The 21542-nt window shown below is 44.6% G+C and overlaps 3 protein-coding genes across 3 annotated transcripts; all 3 read right to left on the bottom strand.

The window, feature by feature from the left end:
• Nucleotides 1–4250: 4250 nt before the first annotated feature.
• LOC139908115 (olfactory receptor 52D1-like) lies at nt 4251–5201 on the bottom strand. Its single transcript, XM_071894697.2, has one exon. It carries the CDS (start codon nt 5199–5201, stop codon nt 4251–4253), a length of 951 nt encoding a protein of 316 aa, XP_071750798.1.
• Nucleotides 5202–14043: 8842 nt separating this feature from the next.
• On the bottom strand, nt 14044–15003 carry LOC139908116 (olfactory receptor 52D1-like). The gene has a single exon (XM_071894699.1). It carries the CDS (start codon nt 15001–15003, stop codon nt 14044–14046), a length of 960 nt encoding a protein of 319 aa, XP_071750800.1.
• A 5215-nt stretch (nt 15004–20218) lies between these two features.
• On the bottom strand, nt 20219–21178 carry LOC139908117 (olfactory receptor 52D1-like). The gene has a single exon (XM_071894700.2). It carries the CDS (start codon nt 21176–21178, stop codon nt 20219–20221), a length of 960 nt encoding a protein of 319 aa, XP_071750801.2.
• Between the last annotated feature and the right edge of the window lie 364 nt (nt 21179–21542).

Below are 21542 nucleotides of genomic sequence, written 5' to 3'. Positions count from 1 at the left end.
ATTCAAGCAAAAACTCTTACAGTCCCATTCGTTGCAGCATACTGTGGGCATGGCTGTGTAATATCGGCACATCCACCACTAGTCACTGTAGTTAGTTAGCTAGTTAGTTAGCTACTTAGTTAGCCTGAGCCCTTCCTCCCGTCTGTCCGGCCCAGTGAGGACCAGCAGCTCCTTCTTGCCTCCTTTGCAGGGTTCGAATTGAGTCCCAAGTCTTGGGGAATCCCACCCAGAAAAGGGGTGGGGTGGTAGGAGTAGGGTTTGTCTGTCATGAAACACTGAATTTGATGACTTATGAAGGAGATTATCTGAGGCTACAGGCGCAACAATAATGATATTCATTTATGGTACTTATTTATCGGTATATTATTTGTTTAAGCCAATTTGGAACCAACTTGCCCCTAACCCGCCACAGCACTGTACAGGACTGATGTGGCGGCTGCTCCTGCTGCCTGTGGTCATGTAAAAGTTGAAAATCACAAATCCCAGAAACCACAAAACTTACAATTACATTACAATTAAAAAGTCTCTCATGAGAAGCCTCTTGTTCTCTTCTTCCCCTCTCTTTCCATCCATTTCTTAAGACAGTTATGTGTCTCTACAGCTAGCCCTGCTGGGACTGGCTCCACACGGTGCAGCGCGGCGGTGCTGCTCTGATATTACAGAGTCCTCCCATTAAAAACTGCTCTGAAAACATTCTTTGCGGCACTTTGACTTCATTTAGGCAAGGTACCCAGACCAAAATTTGCCAACGCTTTTCTGTTACACGAGTAAAACATATTGTTTTAAAGTATTTGCAAATACTTTCAAACGACAGTGTAGTGCCAGTTTAGTGCCAGTCCCAACGGGGCTCAGCCTGCCTGGGTCCAGACCTTTGAATCCGCCCTCTCCACCAGTTGACTGCTTCTGGTCTGGCATCCTGACATAAAACAGCGGTTTCTCTCGTTTGAAAAATGATCGGTCCAATGAGCGCCGGGGGGGGACTAACAATTAGCCAATCAGCACCACGGGCGGGACTAACGCCGTTGTCAAGCTGTTGTCAAGCTGTGCGCCAGAACCAAGGAGGAGTAATAACAACAATGGCGACCGCTGTAGACAAGATAGACGCTGCTATCGAGGCTGTTCTAAATCCATTAAAAGTACCAATTACTTTGAAATCCGAGATGTTTTCTTCGCATCAGTGTCGACTTAAAATGACGTTAGATTCAGGCGGATACGTTGGTCTCTAGTGATTGGTTAGGGAAAATCGAATCCCCCTCCCCCACGGAAATCGGTTAGACTGGAGGCCATAGAGATATAACAGCTAACATAACTAACATAACTAGCTAACACATACCGTTACAAACTGTTTCAAATAGAACTCCAGTCTGTTGGATACTACTAGCCAGAAATGTTGTTTTAAGTTGTGTCAGTTAAATTTAGCATATAAAACAGCCTCTGTCTTCTACTCTACTGACGTGTGGAAGGTGATGCAGCTTCTCTGGTCTCTCTGGTCCTTTTAGTGCAGCAGTTTGGTCCAGATCAGGACAACAGTGGCTGCTTCCCATAGACAGCTGTTGTAGTTGCTGGTAAACTGGACCCAGGTAAGATGGCGGACGGTTTTCCCACAGTATATGACGTAATGTCCTCTCTAGTGTTACATCTCTATGGTGGAGGCAATGTCAGACCGTTTAATACAGCCATGTGTCAGACTGAAGAAATGGAGTGACGAGTTGACAATTCTGTCTGATTTCAGGCAGGGCTCAGCTATAGCTAGACCCAAGCTTTGGCTAGTGTAAAGCTGTTGTATGACAGTTGGGTTAGGTAGCTAGCTAGCTGCTGTTGGGAGTAAAAACTGTTAATCATACCAGCACAAAGTGGATTTTTTTTAATAATAAAAGTACTTACTAAATTATTCACGCACTCCAAACAGAAAGGTCCACTCGTCCTGTTGTCCACATAAGTTTGTTCCAGACTCCTGAACCACATCCCGCCAACTCATCAGCTTTTCTGATGCGATTCAGAGAGTCTGGCGTGTCCCGCTTGTTCTCGCTCGGAGAAACAATCGAGCCAATCAAAGTTTGAAATTTGAAATGTGAAAATAACGTCAGAGCGGCTGGATACCTCAGCCACTAGTGACTGGTTCTGGGGAGAATACCAGGTAATTTCCGGTAATTTCAGTCTGAATATCAGACTGTTCATCACGTTACCGGAGCGGGAGATTTATGCTGCATTCACGGAAACTCGGAAATTTGGAGCACTTATGGAGATTTATACAGTAGCCTATGCTGCATTCAAAACGTGACATGGGACCACCAAGTTTAGATTTATCTTTCTTATGGGGGTCCCTTGTCTTTTTTGAGGGGGTCCTGCCTTTTTTATATCCGCCAGTAGATAGTTCAGCTCTGACAAAACCACAAACTCTGAGAAGAAGAATCTGAAAGCAGAATCTGACCCAGAAACCACAGATCATCTGGACAGGGTGAGACGGTCAGCAGATGGAGGGAGTGAAGTCTGAACTCAGTATTTAGAGACGAGAGACTGAAACTGTTGGCATTGAACATTTGAACTCAAACTCTGGTTGTGACATTTGAAATACCTTCCACTACTCACTGTCACTCCTAACTGTGTCCCAGTTGTGATTGATGATAATGATGTGCGAGTTATTATTAGTCTCACAATAAACTTTGCTCAGCATGAAAACAACATCACGGCCTTTTTATTCACCATGACAGCAGAAATCACACTGCAGACTTCAGTCTCACTTTTTGAATCATAAAACACAGCTACATTACATATGCTGCAGTCAGCTGATGCTCTTCTTCAGAGTCTTCATCAAGGTTGCAGGAATTGAGCCTGTGGTGTTTTGGTTGCAGGGACACTGTACTAACCACTGTGTCACCCTGCCACATCTGTTGAAAACTCCTGTGTCACATATGAAAGTCATACATTGTTCACTTGTTAATAATAATAAAAATAACTTATATAGCACTTTTCAAAACAAACAAAGTTACAAAAAATAAAATCAAAGGCAGAAACTAAAAAAAAAAAAGACAAGAAAACAGAACAGAATGACAGCAATAAAATCAAAACAAAAAAAATATAAAAAGGCTTTTCTATAAAAGAAAGTTTTGAGCAGGGATTTAAAACTCAGCTGTCTGTTAGATGATGGAGTCAAACACATGCCATTACTCTAGATGTTAAACGTCCCATATTATTCAGTTTTCATGATTTTGTTTTAAGAATAGTTGTGTCAGTTAAAGTCACAGCCCATTTACTTCTCGCTACATCTAATTTACATTTCCCCCAATTATTTTGCAATGCATGCTGGATGTAGTTAGTTTTTTTAACATTTACTTGTTTTTAAAACCCAAACTTTACGGTGTCAAACCGAGCTTGAAACGAACTGCTGTTCTAGCTAAATAATGTGACGGTGAAGTGTTTCTGAGGATTATTTCCTATCAGCTGACTGACAGGCAGAGATGATGAAAACACTCAGCTCAGCTCAGTGAGGAGAAACAGGAAGTCTGGCTTCATGTTTCCTGTGATGGATTCTGTCGCTCTGTGGAAGTTTGTTTTTTCTACTGGACAAGAATGAATGGAGGAGGAAAATGAGCGCTGATATCTGATTATCCTTCAACTTGTAATAACTTCTTCTTCACTGGTGCTAATACAGAGATCTATAACAGTGGGTAAATTCGATTATTGAATTTGCATGATGTTTATGAATCTATTACCATTTCTATTATATATTAATATATATGATATAAAATATATCACCCCTATCCCATACTTTGAATGATATGTAAGTGAAATTGAACCTTGATGAGAGTATCCATTTGGTATTTAATACTTCTGGGAAAGGAGATGATTGCAATGAAATCAATTATGATTTCCCACAAAGAAACATTGCAGCTTAAGCAACTGAAATATCTTTGAAGTATTATCATGAACGGTGTCAATACATGCAGATGCTGAAATACCAGACAGCAGTTTTAAGCTTATAAACTCCCAAAGAAAAATACAGCTATTCTGTAAAGTGCAGCTAGGTTGTTTCACAGAATCTGAGCAACAGGCAGTTCTAACAATGTTAGGGGCAACAATTATTCTCATAACATTCAAACTGCATTTTGAAACAGTACTATATTAAGCACATCTTCCACTTCTCACAAAATACATTAAATAACTTAAATTCAACTCAATTCATCTCACACAAATATTTTAGGGAGCAAAGTAATATTAAAGAAATATTTCCTTTAAATATTTAATATATTTCATTTCCCGTCCATTAGAGCCACTTTATTGTTATAAAACATCTTGAAAATCCTCTGTCTGACCTCTTTAATTTGCAGGCCGTAGATAGCGGCGTTCAGCGCCGGAGGCACCACATGGAACATGATGGACGCCAGTTTCCCGTGGTCCGACCACTGAGGGTACCGATGCAGAACCAGGGGGGTGAAACACGAAACCAACATGATCATGTACACAGCTAGGTGTGTGGCGCAGGTCTGCAGCGCCCGGCTGTTCAGCGCCCTGCTCTTACTGCTCACACACACCGTGGCGATCCTCAGGTAGGTGAGCGTTACGCTGCCGATGGAGGAGCCCAGGATGACCACGGCGCTGCCCAGCCCGTAGATGTGGTTCCACAGGATGTTCTGGCACGAGAGCTTGAACAAGGAGGCGTTGTCGCAGAACGGGTTGAGTATAATCCTCCTGCAGCGCGACAGGCGGATCGTGAGGCCGAGGAGGATCGCTACTGAAGCGAAGGCCGCGGCCCAGGCGGACACAGTCAGCCTCAGCACCATCCTGTTGGTCATGATGGTGGCGTACTGCAGCGGGTTGCAGATGGCCATATACCGGTCGAAGGCCATGATCATGAGTACTGTGTGAGAGGTGCCTGCGTGAAAATGAGAACAGAACGCCTGAATGACACACTCGATGTAATGAATGTACCGGTCTGCGCTCGCTATGAAAATGTCACTCAGCAAACGAGGAATAATGGTTGTGGCCCCAAAAACATCGTTAATACTCATATTGCAGAAGAGCAGGTACATGGGCTGGTGGAGGCTCCTCTCCAGGGAGATCAGGACCACCAGGCCGATGTTGGACACCATGATGAAGATGTAGATGAGGAGGAGGAGGATGAAGGCAGGGAAGGAGGACTGGGGCGTGACCTTTAACCCCTCCAGCAGCAGCATATCTGCATTGAAACTCTGGTTCTCCATACTGAGAGTTCATGAAACCTGGTGAAGAGACAGAAAATATGTCTTTGCATTTAATACCAAAAAAGATGATAATTGGTGAGCTTGGAGCTACAGTATACGTTTCTATGTGAATTTTATTTTATTGACTGTGTAGCTTATTTGATTGTTGGAGACATTTTGGTTTTATGTAGAATTTATATTGTATGAAACATAGTATTCGTATATTACTGGTCTGTTGTTATCTTTATTGTTATATTGACTCATTGACACTGTGCTTCACCTGCTGGTTTTGCCCACAATGGAAATAAGTCTTGGACTTTCTTGTGTTTTATCCTTGATTGTTTTTTAACCATTTGCATTACATTATATTGTATATATGTAACTTGTTTTAAAATGGTAAAATAAAATAAAAAAGATTTAAAAAATCTGGGTGGAGTGCAGTTCTGAGAAATTGAGCATCAAAGATTTGACATCCCAGCTGGCAAAACTATCACGTACTTTCTATCTTTTTAAATACTTAACCCCAAAAGGTTTTAAAATCTGCTCTTGTCTGTCTTGTGTTATTCACTATGCTTGTCCTATATCATTTTGTTCACCATTTATTTTTGGTTATTTAGATCTAGTTAGGCTCATTCTCTGTAAAGTCCTCTGAGACAGATAAAGGGCTATATAAATAAACAAACTTGAACTTAAAAAACAATAACCACCATGCAAGTATAAAGTAAAATAAAAAAATCCTGAATATGTGGATAAGTCAAGCCGATCTACACCGGGAGCCCGCCGCTCACAGAGAACGAACATCAAATAATTCCCTTGGCAGCTTCACCAGCGCTCCACCCAGAGGAGAGCCTGAAGTGACTCTGACAGCTGCCGGCTCTGCTGTGGGTGAAGTCCTGGTGTAGTTACAGAGGGACTTTGAGTTATGTGGATACTCAATTTTGAAAAAAAAAAAGGTCAAATAGAACCTTATGATTCCAAGCTGACAAATTATGTTTCTACAGCACATTTCTCAATGGAGCAATAGTAAAATGAACAATTGAAGTGAATGTTTCATTCCCAAATGAGATATACTGTATATCCACCATTTAAAAAAAAGAATGACACCCATTCTCCCATATTTGACTGCTGGCATGAACTTGAAGCACATTATGGGTTCGTGTTGAAGTTCTTAAGACTTTGCTTAGAAAATATTCGTTTTTGAGGACAGAATTTCTATTTTCATTCATTTGTTTTTCAAATATTGCCTGATAAATATTATACTGTATATATTTCAAATGTTTATGTGGTGAATATGGGGCCGTTGCTGGGCCTGATTCAGCTGAAACACAGCTGAAACTCCCTAAACACACCAATGCTCAAAGGAGGATTCACAGATTAAAGGAGATCTCTGCTCTATATTCACTCTGATGACTGCACTCATCACCCATACATCCTCAAGACATATTCCTGAAAAGAGTGAAAAATACAACAAGATCATGCAAATAAATGCAAATAAATACTGAAACAATTTGATACACTGTTCGAAAATCTTTTTGCAACAGTGAAACTCACAATGCAGGTCTGTTGCATTTAGTAAAAACATAGGGAAACAGTTCAAAACACATTTAAATCTCATTTTCAAATCTCACAATTGCAACACTTACTTTTGCAATAAGACGCTCAACAGCTGACTATATTCCGAGTTTCATCCCATTTCGTTTTTGATTTTTTCCAACTTGGCATGAAACAATACGAACATTTTTTTTTTCAAAGATTTGGTTTTTGCAACAAAACACATACATTTAATGAACTATGTAAAATATAATTTCTCAAATTATAAATTTTGATACCCTTCTAAAAGGAGAGAGAGAGAGTTTGTGTGTGTGTGTGTGGGTGTGTGGGTGTGTGTGTGTGTCTGTCAGCTTTACCTTTGGTGACGCACACCTCCACCCTGGACCAGAGGTGGAGGAGTCACTTTTTATAAGGCGGCTGCGTGGCGTCTGCTGCTGCCGGCTCGTTACGTCACTGAACTGTCACTAGGCAACAGCTGTTTCTGACTCAGCCTCAACATCAGCAGCCACTGTTAGTGTTTCTGTCAGCTCATGCTGGTGTTGTGGCGGACTCTATGGACATTATTCACCATAATCTGTGGTTTGGGTATGTTTAACACGCAGTTATATTGTGTGCTTCTCAGGGTTAAGGAGACACGGTCCCTTTAAGAAAGTCTGGTTTTCTGAGTGACGTCAGCTCGACGTAGTGTTGTGTATTTGGGCAGCGCGATGTAAATTGTCTTGCTCTGTTGGTTTCAAATAAATGACACACGAGTTGGTGTAGTCACCAAGAGAAGTTGTCCATCTCCACATTCCTGCCACTTCTACACTGGTGACCCTGACGTTTGTCTGCTGGACGTTTCCAGTGACAGCTCTTCTTGAACATGGCGACTAATGCAGTTTCCCTCAAACTACAGGAGTTCTGGGAATCGTCGGCCTCGGCCTGGTTCGCCCAGACGGAAGCGCAGTTCGCGCTTCGGGAGATCACCGCGGACGCCACAAGATACTTTTACGTGGTGTCGGCCCTCGGGAGTTCAGCTGCATCACGAGTGGTGAACCTCCTCAAAACTCCCCCACTGCAGGATAAATATGAGACACTCAAAGCCCACCTGTTGAGAGCTTTTGAACTTTCCGACGCCGAGAGGGCTAGCCGGCTCTTTTCTCTGCAAGGCCTCGGCGACAGCAAGCCGTCTGAGCTCATGGACAGGATGCTGGATCTCCTGGGTGGGCACAAACCCGATTTCCTCTTCGTCCACCTGTTCCTGCGACAGCTGCCTTCCCAGGTACGAGCTGCCCTGGCCAACACCGCCATCACTGACTGCCGTGCTCTGGCCGAGGAGGCTGATACATTTTTCCTGGCTGGTCAACAACACTGCGCGGCCGCGCTGCTGCTCTTTCACCACTGCCTGGAGGCACAACGGTCGCCGCCGTAGTAACAGCTCCTCGTCGGCGGCAGGACCCCGGCCTGTGTTTTTACCACGCAAAGTTTGGGCCCAAAGCCAAGCAGTGCCGATCGCCATGCAGCTTCGGCGTGGCGGGAAACGCCGGGGCCGGCGCTCAGTAGTGGCCCTGAGCATCGGCCAAGCAGGCAGGCTGCTGTTCATCCAGGACACCATCTCCGGACGGCGTTTCCTGTGCGACACAGGCGCGCAGAGGAGTGTCCTGCCCGCATCGGGAGTGGACATCCTGGCCGGCGGACACGGCCCCCCCATGGAAGCCACTAATGGTAGCCCCATCCGCACCTACGGCACGAGGTACGTGGTGCTGTGTTTCGGCGGACAGCGGTTTGGCTGGGACTTTGTCACGGCGAACGTGACCGTCTCCCTCCTCGGCGCGGATTTTCTATGCGCCTATGGACTGCTGGTGGATGTCAAACACCGCCGCTTGATTGACGCTGTCACCTTCAGTTCATATGCGTGTACACTCAGCGGAGCAGACTCCATCAGACTGTCTAGCATGCTCTCAGCCGCGGACGAGTTTCTCCGTCTTCTTGCCGAGTTCCCGGACCTCACGCAGCCCACCTTCTCGTCATCCACCGCCAAGCACGGGGTGGAACACCACATCGCCACCACCGGCCCCCCGGTCTACGCCCGGGCCCGGCGCCTCGACCCAGCCAAGCTCGCCATCGCCAGGACGGAGTTCGAGACTATGGAGCGCCTCGGCATCATTCGCCGCTCCAACAGCCCGTGGGCTTCACCCCTCCACATCGCCCCGAAGCCCAACGGCTGGGGCGCCCGTGCGGCGATTACCGCCATCTCAACAACGTGTCGACACCGGACTGCTACCCGGTTCCGCACATCCAGGACTTTTCCGCCCACCTGGTGGGGAAAGTCATCTTTTCCAAAGTGGACCTCATTCGTGGATACCACCAGGTGCCTGTCCACCCGCTGGACGTCCCCAAAACGGCGGTGATCACCCCATTCGGACTGTTCGAGTTCCTGCGCATGCCGTTCGGCCTTAAGAACGCCGCACAGACCTTCCAGCGCCTCATGGACTCGGTGCTACGGGACCTGCCTTTCCTTTTCATCTCTCTGGACGACATCCTCGTCGCCAGCACCTCCAAAGCGGAACACCTGTCCCACCTTCGGACTCTCTTCAAGCGGCTCAGCCAGCACGGGCTGATCGTCAACCCAGCCAAGTGCCAGTTCGGGCTGACCACCATCGACTTCCTTGGTCACCGCATCACCAAAGACGGGGCAGTCCCCCTCCCGTCGAAGGTGGACGCCGTCACAAATTTCTCGCGCCTGCTCATGATCAAGTCCCTGCAGGAGTTCCGAGGCATGGTGAACTTTTACCACCACTTTATTCCCCAAGCTGCTCGACTCATGCGACCCCTGTACGAGGCTCTAAAAGGCAAGGCCCCCAAACACACGGTGGACTGGTTCGCGGAGAGGGACAAGGCATTTACGGATGCTAAGACTGCTCTGGCTAACGCCGCAATGCTGGCGCACCCATCACCCACGGCCCCGATCGCCATCACCATGGACGCTTCGGATTATGCCGTCAGCACCGTGCACAAGCAGTGGGTGGGCGGTGCCTGGCAACCGCTCGCTTTCTTCAGCCACAAGTTACGCCCCAGTGAACGGAAGTACAGCACCTTCGATCGGGAGGTCCTTGGCCTCTTCCTCGCCATTCGACATTTCCATTTCCTGCTGGAGGGCCGCCAGTTCCCGGCGTTTGTGGACCACAAACCGCTGACGTTCGCCATGGCTAAGGTGGCCGAACCGTGGTCCGCCCGCCAACAGCGGCAGCTCTCCTACATTTCGGAGTTCACCACGGACATACGGCATGTCGCTGGCAAAGCCAACCTCGTCGCCGACTGCCTCTCCCGGGCCATCGTGGGGGCCGTTCACTTGGGACTTGACTACGCTTGCATGGCAGCTGATCAGGCCGCCGACCCGGACGTGCAGGCTTACAGGATGGTTGTCACAGGGCTGCAGCTGGAGGACGTGGTTTTCGACGACGCCGGCACCACACTCCTGTGCGACGTCTCCATGGGTCAGCCCAGGCCCGTCGTTCCCTCTGGGTGGAGACGGCGTGTGTTCGACGCCGTCCATGGCCTCTCCCACCCAGGCAAAAAGCCATCTATAAAGCTGGTGGCGGCCAGGTTCATCTGGCATGGGCTCAAAAAAGACGTGAGAGACTGGGCTGGCACCTGCATGGAGTGCCAGCGCTCTAAAGTGCACCGCCACACCAAAGCCCCCATGGCGCAGTTCCCGGTGCCTGAAAGGAAGTTCGACCACGTCAACGTGGACCTGGTGGGCCCCCTTCCCCCCTCCCACGGTTTCACTTACCTCCTCACCATGGTGGACAGGACCACTCGATGGCCGGAAGCCGTCCCACTGTCGTCGACGACGTCCACCGAGGTGGCCCGGCCGTTCATCGGGTCCTGGGTCGCCCGTTTCGGCACCCCATCTGACCTCTCCTCTGACCGAGGCCTACAGTTTACGTCCGAGGTCTGGAACGCAGTCGCAGAGGGCCTGGGGGTGAAGCTCCACCGCACCACTGCGTACCACCCACAGGCCAACGGGTTGTGCGAGCGGTTTCAGCGCTCCATGAAGGCCGCTCTTCGGTCCAGCCTCAAAGACAGCAGCTGGGTTGACAGGCTCCCATGGGTCATGCTGGGCCTCAGGACCGCCCCTAAAGAGGACCTCCAGTCCTCATCTGCCGAACTGGTTTACGGCCAGCCGCTGCGGGTCCCAGGGTATTTCGTCCCTAACGCCATGGCTCCCTGGTCTGCAGCCCGCCAACGGGCCACGCTCCGGGACAACGCCAGTGTTTTTGCACCGGTCCCCATCACGGCCTCCCACGGTCTCACGTCCCCACAAGTCTGCAGTCGGCAGGGTTTTTATCCCCACCGTGGGCCCCTGCAACCACCCTACGACGGCCCGTTCCGCGTCCTGGAGGCCGGGGACAAGCACTTTGTGGTGGACGTCGGCGGCAAGCCGGAGCACGTTTCTGTGGACCGCCTCAAACCAGCTCACCTGGACTTGGACCGACCCGTTGGCCTGGCCCTACCCCCGCAGCGGGGGCGCCCCCCTGCCCTGCCTCCACCCCCCACCCTGCCCCCACGCCACCGCAGGGTCCCCAAGGCTCCTCCTGCGGGCACCCCGGCCCCCGCTCCCGTTCTGCGGAGCCGTTGCAGCCGGGCCATCCGTCCCCCTCCACGTTGACTTTCTCTGTTATGGTGAATTCTGGGGGGACGTATGTGGCGGACTCTATAGACATTATTCACCATAATCTGTGGTTTGGGTATGTTTAACACACGCAGTTATATTGTGTGCTTCTCAGGGTTAAGGAGACACGGTCCCTTTAAGAAAGTCTGGTTTTCTGAGTGACGTCAGCTCGATGTAGTGTTGTGTTTTTGGGCAGTGCGATGTAAATTGTCTTGCTCTGTTGGTTTCAAATAAATGACACACGAGTTGGTGTAGTCAACGAGAGAAGTTGTCCGTCTCCACATTCCTGCCACTTCTACAGCGTCATATTTGGGTTGACATTTTTTTGTTTAAACTTATGTTCTGTGGATCTGTGGAACAGTGGCAATTTTGATGTTAACGCTACAGGAAACTGAGATCTGTGATTTCTCCAGAGTTGTGTTGTCTTGTTACCTTTTCAGATTTAATAAAGATTACAGAAGTTTAAAAAATAAGCAGTATTCCAGTATGGAGCTTTGTCACGTAATTGGATGATTTTTTCCTTTAACTGGAGTTATTCAGAGACACACACATATAACAGAGTCTGGAACACCTATAAAAAGTTCTTCCTTCATTACATATCAACAGTTCATCACGCCTGTGAATTGATTGGCTGAGAGACATTCCAACCATAGGTGTCCTTTAGGGGTAACAGAGGGTGGCAGTCGCCATCCTTAGCTTCCAGGTAGGAAAATATTTTATTACAGAAATAAGTACATCAAAAGTATCCACATTAATTAGTGCAAGGTTTTCTCCTCCCAAACAAATTTAATTTAAGGTGCCTTTTATTCGCTGGTGGTGATTCTGCACCTCCTGCACAAGGACATCCGTTTCCTCTTGAGAGAAGCTCCATCACCAAACTGTCAGAGCACCGTGGGACAGAGCGCACTGCTTTTAAAGGGAAGGAAAAGAGGCTATTTAATTGGTCATGACTGACGCCAGCCCCTACACACCTACTGATAATGTATTCCTCCTAATCCAACGCCATATCTAACTGTGCTGCAGCTGCAGCAGCAGACATAACTCTTGGATATAGTATCCCACATGTGCCCGTCTTACGCCTCGTACACAATTCATCTGCCAATTTGACATGTCTGAATTCTCAATGCTGAAGAAGACCACCCAACGGTTCGTACTGCACAGTGTATCTTGACAGAAGATGATGGAAGATAGAGGAGCACCCGGAGCGCCTCTGTTTGGGCAAGCTAGCGCTAGCTACCTAGAGCTAAGGTAGCGAGGTACCGAGCTATCAATAGTAGCTCTAGCTTGCTCTAAAAATCTGTCTTATAAAGGCTGGTTATTATAGCACAAAAAAAGAGAGAGAGAAGGAGATCCTCTGTTGATTTGAATGAATGACTGTATCTGTTTGCTCTGATTTTTTTGCAACCTCACATTTTAAATCATTTGTCCACAAATTTTACTTACACATTCACAAAATATTGTTTACAACTAGACTACAAATCTTTTCAATTCAATTCAAAAAACTTTATTTATCTCAAAGGGGCAATTAATAAGGGCTTGCACAGTAGGACATAAAATACAACCACACAGACAACAACAACAATAAAGTGCAAATCAGCACTATGTGCAAAATGTGCAAATAAATACATACACATGCAATATCATAACAAGGAGGGGATGCATAAGGGTCAAGTTAATGATGATCCAGCATGAGGTTAGAGAGTTTTCTATACATTTACAAATTATGTCTGTTTGCTTCAATCTTTTTTACACATTCAAATACATTCATACAACATTTTTTCACATGTTCCTAAATGGCGATATACAACTGCAAGTCTCAAATTATTTGGAAAAAATCTTTTCACAAGCTCAGAATCTTTTATGCTGTGGAATCTATCTGTATCTGTATCTGCTCTCACTGTCACTCGACCAGCCGCAGCCAGCCGGCTCAGGACCGACACGTCTTCTCTGACCTCAGTTCAGTCAGCATGAACACAGGAACCAGCTGTTGGGAACCAGTCTGCCTCTTGTCCTGAATCATTTCACTGACTGTCTGCTGTCTGTATGAGTGTGTACATGGCAGAATGTGTCTCTTTCGAGTGTGTGGGTCGTGCTTAGTACGCCTGTGTGTGTGTGTGTATGTGTCTTTTTGCCTTTCCTCACTTTCAGGCACCTGTTGCACGCAGTGATCTTAGTGGGTGCTGGCCTAGCTTTTGTGGATTCTGGTGCCAAACTGCCATCTTCCTTCATCATATTTCTCTCTGTCTTATTTGCTTTGTTACTTCATTATAATTGTATTGTCCATTTTATTGTTTTGTCCCGGCACCTTTTGCACGCTCAGCCATCCCAGTGGGGGATGAATGGGCCCACACAATGTTTCTTGTGAGTTCTTCCTCATCTTCACTGAGGTTGGTCTAAGGTTGGTGCTGTGTAGGCTAGGCTAGGCTAGGTAGGTTAGATAGTCTACCTTCCAATATCCTATCTTGTGTCTCATACTTTGTTTTTTTTTTCTTTGTGCTTTATTTTGTTTGTACACTGTATTCCATCATTTTGTTTTGTGATTGGCTGTTGATTAGCTAGATCTAGGTAGGCTTGTCTTTGTGAAGTCATTTGAGACGGAGGACTATATAGACTCAATAAACCTGACTTGATATTTCTTTCAAATACTTAACATTTAATTCAGTCTTGTGATTTCACCTCCTTCAGAGTCACTTTATTATTATGAAACATGATGATAATCTTTTGCCTGACCTCTTTAATTTGTAGCCCATAGATAACAGCATTCATGGCAGGGGGGACCACATGGAACATAATGGCTGCTAGTTTCCTTTGGTCTGATAACTGAGGGAAACGGTGCAGGATGATAATGACGGTTCCTGACACAATCATGATCATATACACAGTTAGGTGGGTGGCACAGGTCTGCAGCGCTCGACTGTTTAACACCTTGCTCTTATTGTTCAGACACACCATGGCGATCTTCAGGTAGGTGAATATTGTGCTCCCGATGGAAAAGGCTAAGACGACCGTTGTCATGGCGAGGCCATAGATATTATTTATCACAATACTTTCGCAAGAGAGCTTGAACAAGGAGGGGTTGTCACAGAAGGGGTTTAATATGACCCGCCTGCACCGGGACAGACGGACACTGAGAGCTATGAGGGTACCCACTAAGACTAAGCTCACCCCCCAATTAAAAACAGTCAGCCTCAGCACCATGTTGTTGGTCATGATGGTGGTGTATCGCAGGGGATTGCAGATGGCCACATACCTATCAAAGCCCATGATCATGAGAGTTATGTATAAGCAGCTTGCATGATAATGAACACAGAATGCTTGAATGACACACTCTATATAGGAAATGTACCGGCCTTTTCTTGCTGTAAAAATTTCACTCAGCAAACGAGGAATAATGGCTGTAGCCCCAAAAACATCATTAATACTCAAGTTGCAGAGGAGCAGATACATGGGCTGGTGGAGGCTCCTGTCCCTCGAGATCAGCACCACCAGGCCGAGGTTGGACACTACGATGAAGATGTAGATGATTAGGAGGAAGATGAAGGCAGGAAAGGAGGACTGTGGAGTGACCTTTAACCTCTCCAGGAGAAGGACATGCTCATTGAATGTCTGGTTCTCCATATTGCAGAGTTCATAAAACCTGGTGAAGATTGGAGGTAGTTACAGAGTTGATATTTTAATATCTTTAGATTTTTACATACACATATTGATTTTTTTTATACTTTACAATGTTATGTTTGTAAATACTTTTATTCATATATGTAGCACATAGGGTTAGGCTAACCCTAACCCTAACTCTTAGTGAGATGATGCTTCGTCAGTTGGCCTCTAGAGGGCGTCTCTGACTGTGAGCTGCAGTGTTTCCATACAGAGGCACAAAATCAAAAGTTGCTCAGTGTGTATAAATGGATCTAAATGGATCTCTAATGCTCCTGATGTGACATCACATCCTGTCTGTAATGTGGAGATGTACAGACAGCAGACCAGCAGACTGAACTCAGTCAGAGTCTCCCGGTGTGAAAACTAAAGTGAAACTTAACATTCCACAGTCAGTAACAGGGATTTGCAGACAGTAACTCGTCTTCGCCGCCATAGACTTTAACGGTAGCTGACTGTAACGTTACCTTGTGGTATTTAAGTAACGTAAGTGGAATTAGGTCATTTAACTGTCGCAGTGCTTCAGTGCAGAGAACTGAACACACACCATGGGTCTGTACAGGATCTGTGCTTGTTCCCTATGTTACACCCTATCCTGTCCTATTACTTTTGCTGCTGCAACAGCCCAATGTCACCACAAGGATCAATAAAGTTACATAAAAAGAATCAATGATAATCCATAGTGCAATCATTTAGTTTGTAAGCGGGTGCCTGTACTCAGACAGTCAATGCATTATCCTTGTATTAAATGTCTATAACAGTTTTTCTCAGTCGCTTTGGTACATTTCTCGAATCATCCTTAACATTTGCAAAACAGTAAGTGCATTTCTGGAAACAGTTCGTACAAACAGCACCACACAATGGATTACCTGCAAAAGCCTGTAACTTGCTCAAAATCCTTAGTCTATCTCTCAAAAGTAAATATTTATGTCAGAGAACATGTCAGTGAACATGTCAGTGAACATGTCAGTGAACATGTCAGTGCCATCAGAATGACAAGTCCTTGTGTCATTGTTTACAAACAAGATAGTCAAAATGCTTAGTCATGTTGTCAATATAACAGTGACTCTGTAAGTATTTCTGATGTAAACTATGGCTAAGGTTTTGATGACAATGATTGAAAATGCACAAGGCTGCACTTTTTCTGTATGGCATATTTCAATTTCAACAGTACAAAGTTCCACATTACTGCATGTGGGAGATTGATTGCAAGAGATTGGACAGGATTCACATTTACGCTTTTACTGTTTGTACTGTAATTTGTTGACAGACCATGTCATTGTGATACAGAAAAGAAAAAGACAAGACTGTTTCACAGCACTGCATAGCACAAAGGAAAAAAATACAAGATTAGAAATGTAAACATAGGAAACTCTCTTTTCACAGTCGCTTTGGTACATTTCTCAGATCAGAATTGAAATTCTCAAAACTACTTGTTCAACCTCCACATCATCTAGTCACTTGTGCACATCATAAAAGCAATTTCTCATTCTTTTGAACAAATTGCAAATGCTTTGGCACATTCATGCAAATGATTATGTACAATTGTCTGCTGTTTCCTACATTATCAATTGCTTATGTCATGTTGATCAAAATGTATTATACTGGTTCTCTGTTGAATAGTCTTACCCCCCAAAACATCTAGGCATTAGTTCATTGCATAAGTCATTACATGCAAAATGGTTGAACCAGTTGTCATAATCTGTCAAGCATATTTTCTATACATTTCTATTAGACTTTTTTTGTAAATGTGTCCTGAATTGATGAATTACTCTCAGGTGAATCTTGACTTTCACTAAAGAAGGGGAATGTGTGAAGCGTTAGATCAACCAATGATCAACCGGTTCTCTAAAATATCTCAGAGGAGCATCTCATGAACCTTCAGCTGGCAGCAGATACAGACAGAGCACAACACAACACAGAGTTACAGGACAGGAAGGTCCGGAGGTGTAGAAAGACCGCACTGTAACTCCCCATACAGCGCTGCATGTACAGTTCTGCCCAAGGGGAGTTTCCTATGTTTACATTTCTAATCTTGTATTTTTTTCCTTTGTGCTATGCAGTGCTGTAAAACAGTCTTGTCTTTTTCTTTTCTGTATCACAATGACATGGTCTGTCAACAAATTACAGTACAAACAGTAAAAGCGTAAATGTGAATCCTGTCCAATCTCTTGCAATCAATCTCCCACATGCAGTAATGTGGAACTTTGAACTGTTGAAATTGAAATATGCCATACAGAAAAAGTGCAGCCTTGTGCATTTTCAATCATTGTCATCAAAACCTTAGCCATAGTTTACATCAGAAATACTTACAGAGTCACTGTTATATTGACAACATGACTAAGCATTTTGACTATCTTGTTTGTAAACAATGACACAAGGACTTGTCATTCTGATGGCACTGACATGTTCACTGACATGTTCACTGACATGAATATTTACTTTTGAGAGATAGACTAAGGATTTTGAGCAAGTTACGAGCTTTTGCAGGTAATCCATTGTGTGGTGCTGTTTGTACGAATTGTTTCGAGAAATGCACTTACTGTTTTGCAAATGTTAAGGATGATTCGAGAAATGTACCAAAGCGACTGAGAAAAACTGTAATCTCAGAACTCAAATAAATGTGTCACATGTGGCCCTCATCCTCTTCCGTACCCATATTACACTGCTTCAGTTTGCAGTATTCAACAACAAGAATACAAGAATGGAAATTAATTGACATGAAAAGCTGCTATGGACCTTCCAGTTCCACATAACAGACATTTTAGCACCATAAGCAACTCAACTGCAGAAAATAACTTCAATTCACATTTAAAACTTTTGTCAATTTTTGCAATCAGATACATGACCAGTTTAACTGCCTATATATTTTGTAACCCATATTATTTGTACATAATTTGATGCATGTGTTAAAGTACTCTGTGTGTGAGTGCCTGTGTGTGTGTGTGTGTGTGTGTGTGTGTGCGCTCCTTACCTTGTTTGATACGAGCCACCCTCCACTGCAGACCAGAGGTGAGTTAACAAACAGTTTTATAAGGTGAGTTTTAACTCTAGCACACGTTGCATCACCAGTTTACAAGGGTAATCAACATCATCAGCCATTGTTGATATTTCTCTCTATCAGCTCAATCATGATAGATTATATTTGGTGGATCATTTTAATTTGTTCAAAATTATCTCTGAGAGACAAAGGCACTTAGAATTGTGAAATTGAGGTAGAAGCTGCAAGTTTGAGGTTAAAGACCCTGTGAAATTAAAGAATATCAAGATTGTGTACAAAGTTCTGTCAGTTTGTCTTCACTATGTAAGTTACAGTCACCATGGTGATAAAATCTGTTGCCATTAATTTTGTGTATATTTAAGCAGTATCACACTCGAGGTCGTGCTGTTGTTCTGTATATCAGCAGGCTGCGATTCGGTCGTCACAGCCTGCTGATATATATATATATATATATATATATATATATATATATATATACATGTATATATATATAGTACAACAGCACGACCCCAGGTGTGATATTGCTTTTATGCAACAGTTGTATAAACAAAGTTATTCATCAAGTAATGGTAATTTGAGACAACAGATGATTTTTGTCTGTCTGTACACAATTCATCTGCCAGTTTGACATGTCTGAATTCTCAGTGCTGAAGAAGACCACCCAACGGTTCGTACTGCACAGTGTATCTTGACAGAAGATGATAGAAGATGGAGGAGCACCCGGAGCGCCTCTGTTTGGGCAAGCTAGCACTAGCTACCTAGAGCTAAGGTAGCGAGGTACCGAGCTATCAATAGTAGCTCTAGCTTGCTCTAAAAATCTGTCTTATAAAGGCTGGTTATTATAGCACCAAAAAAGAGAGTGAGAAGGAGGTCCTCCGTTGATTTGAGTGAATGACTGTATCTGTTTGCTCTAATTTTTTTGCAACCTCACATTTTAAATCATTTGTCCACAAATTTTACTTACACATTCACAAAATATTGTTTACAACTAGACTACAAATCTTTTCAATTCAATTGAAAAAACTTTATTTATCTCAAAGGGGCAATTAATAAGGGCTTGCACAGTAGGACATAAAATACAACCACACAGACAACAACAACAATAAAGTGCAAATCAGCACTATGTGCAAAATGTGCAAATAAATACATACACATGCAATATCATAACAAGGAGGGGATGCATAAGGGTCAAGTTAATGATGATCCAGCATGAGGTTAGAGAGTTTTCTATACATTTACAAATTATGTCTGTTTGCTTCAATCTTTTTTACACATTCAAATACATTCATACAACATTTTTTCACATGTTCCTAAATGGCGATATACAACTGCAAGTCTCAAATTATTTGGAAAAAATCTTTTCACAAGCTCAGAATCTTTTATGCTGTGGAATCTATCTGTATCTGTATCTGCTCTCACTGTCACTCGACCAGCCGCAGCCAGCCGGCTCAGGACCGACACGTCTTCTCTGACCTCAGTTCAGTCAGCATGAACACAGGAACCAGCTGTTGGGAACCAGTCTGCCTCTTGTCCTGAATCATTTCACTGACTGTCTGCTGTCTGTATGAGTGTGTACATGGCAGAATGTGTCTCTTTCGAGTGTGTGGGTCGTGCTTAGCACGCCTGTGTGTGTGTGTGTGTCTTTTTGCCTTTCCTCACTTTCAGGCACCTGTTGCACGCAGTGATCTTAGTGGGTGCTGGCCTAGCTTTTGTGGATTCTGGTGCCAAACTGCCATCTTCCTTCATCATATTTCTCTCTGTCTTATTTGCTTTGTTACTTCATTATAATTGTATTGTCCATTTTATTGTTTTGTCCCGGCACCTTTTGCACGCTCAGCCATCCCAGTGGGGGATGAATGGGCCCGCACAATGTTTCTTGTGAGTTCTTCCTCATCTTCACTGAGGTTGGTCTAAGGTTGGTGATGCTGTGTAGGCTAGGCTAGGCTAGGTAGGTTAGATAGTCTACCTTCCAATATCCTATCTTGTGTCTCATACTTTGTTTTTTTTTTCTTTGTGCTTTATTTTGTTTGTACACTGTATTCCATCATTTTGTTTTGTAATTGGCTGTTGATTAGCTAGATCTAGGTAGGCTTGTCTTTGTGAAGTCATTTGAGACGGAGGACTATATAGGCTCAATAAACCTGACTTGATATTTCTTTCAGATACTTAACATTTAATTCAGTCTTGTGATTTCACCTCCTTCAGAGTCACTTTATTATTATGAAACATGATGATAATCTTTTGTCTGACCTCTTTAATTTGTAGCCCATAGATAACAGCATTCATGGCAGGGGGGACCACATGGAACATAATGGCTGCTAGTTTCCTTTGGTCTGATAACTGAGGGAAACGGTGCAGGATGATAATGACGGTTCCTGACACAATCATGATCATATACACAGTTAGGTGGGTGGCACAGGTCTGCAGCGCTCGACTGTTTAACACCTTGCTCTTATTGTTCAGACACACCATGGCGATCTTCAGGTAGGTGAATATTGTGCTCCCGATGGAAAAGGCTAAGACGACCGTTGTCATGGCGAGGCCATAGATATTATTTATCACAATACTTTCGCAAGAGAGCTTGAACAAGGAGGCGTTGTCACAGAAGGGGTGTGATATGACCCGCCTGCACCGGGACAGACGGACACTGAGAGCTATGAGGGTACCCACTAAGACTAAGCTCACCCCCCAATTAAAAACAGTCAGCCTCAGCACCATGTTGTTGGTCATGATGGTGGTGTATCGCAGGGGATTGCAGATGGCCACATACCTATCAAAGCCCATGATCATGAGAGTTATGTATAAGCAGCTTGCATAATAATGAACACAGAATGCTTGAATGACACACTCTATATAGGAAATGTACCGGCCTTTTCTTGCTGTAAAAATTTCACTCAGCAAACGAGGAACAATGGCTGTAGCCCCAAAAACATCATTAATACTCAAGTTGCAGAGGAGCAGATACATGGGCTGGTGGAGGCTCCTGTCCCTCGAGATCAGCACCACCAGGCCGAGGTTGGACACTACGATGAAGATGTAGATGATTAGGAGGAAGATGAAGGCAGGAAAGGAGGACTGTGGAGTGACCTTTAACCTCTCCAGGAGAAGGACATGCTCATTGAATGTCTGGTTCTCCATATTGCAGAGTTCATAAAACCTGGTGAAGATTGGAGGTAGTTACAGAGTTTACAATGTTATGTTTGTAAATACTTTTATTCATATACGTAGCACATATTTCATACTTGGTAATTCATATTCATGTAAGCAATAATAACTGTTAGTATCAACTGTAAGTAACATCTGTAAATAAATCCATAAGTAATCCATATTCTTTCCCATACGTCCCAGTCGTAGTCCACTCACCTGTGTGGAATTGTCAGATATGTGTGGCCTGGTAATGAATGATGTAACTGGACACAGAGCAAAACTCTTTTGTGGGTCTTTTATTCCCCGACTGCACTCAATAAAGAACAGCATTAACTCTGTAATTTTGAGAGTTTGA

Source organism: Centroberyx gerrardi, chromosome 11, assembly GCF_048128805.1.
Source record: "Centroberyx gerrardi isolate f3 chromosome 11, fCenGer3.hap1.cur.20231027, whole genome shotgun sequence".
NCBI lineage: Eukaryota > Metazoa > Chordata > Actinopteri > Beryciformes > Berycidae > Centroberyx > Centroberyx gerrardi.
This window is presented reverse-complemented; position numbering and strand designations above follow the sequence as displayed.

Coding starts and splice junctions, on each gene's coding strand:
- LOC139908115 (XM_071894697.2), bottom strand. CDS start 5,201: ATGGAGAACCAGAGTTTCAATGCAGATATGCTGCTGCTGGAGGGGTTA.
- LOC139908116 (XM_071894699.1), bottom strand. CDS start 15,003: ATGGAGAACCAGACATTCAATGAGCATGTCCTTCTCCTGGAGAGGTTA.
- LOC139908117 (XM_071894700.2), bottom strand. CDS start 21,178: ATGGAGAACCAGACATTCAATGAGCATGTCCTTCTCCTGGAGAGGTTA.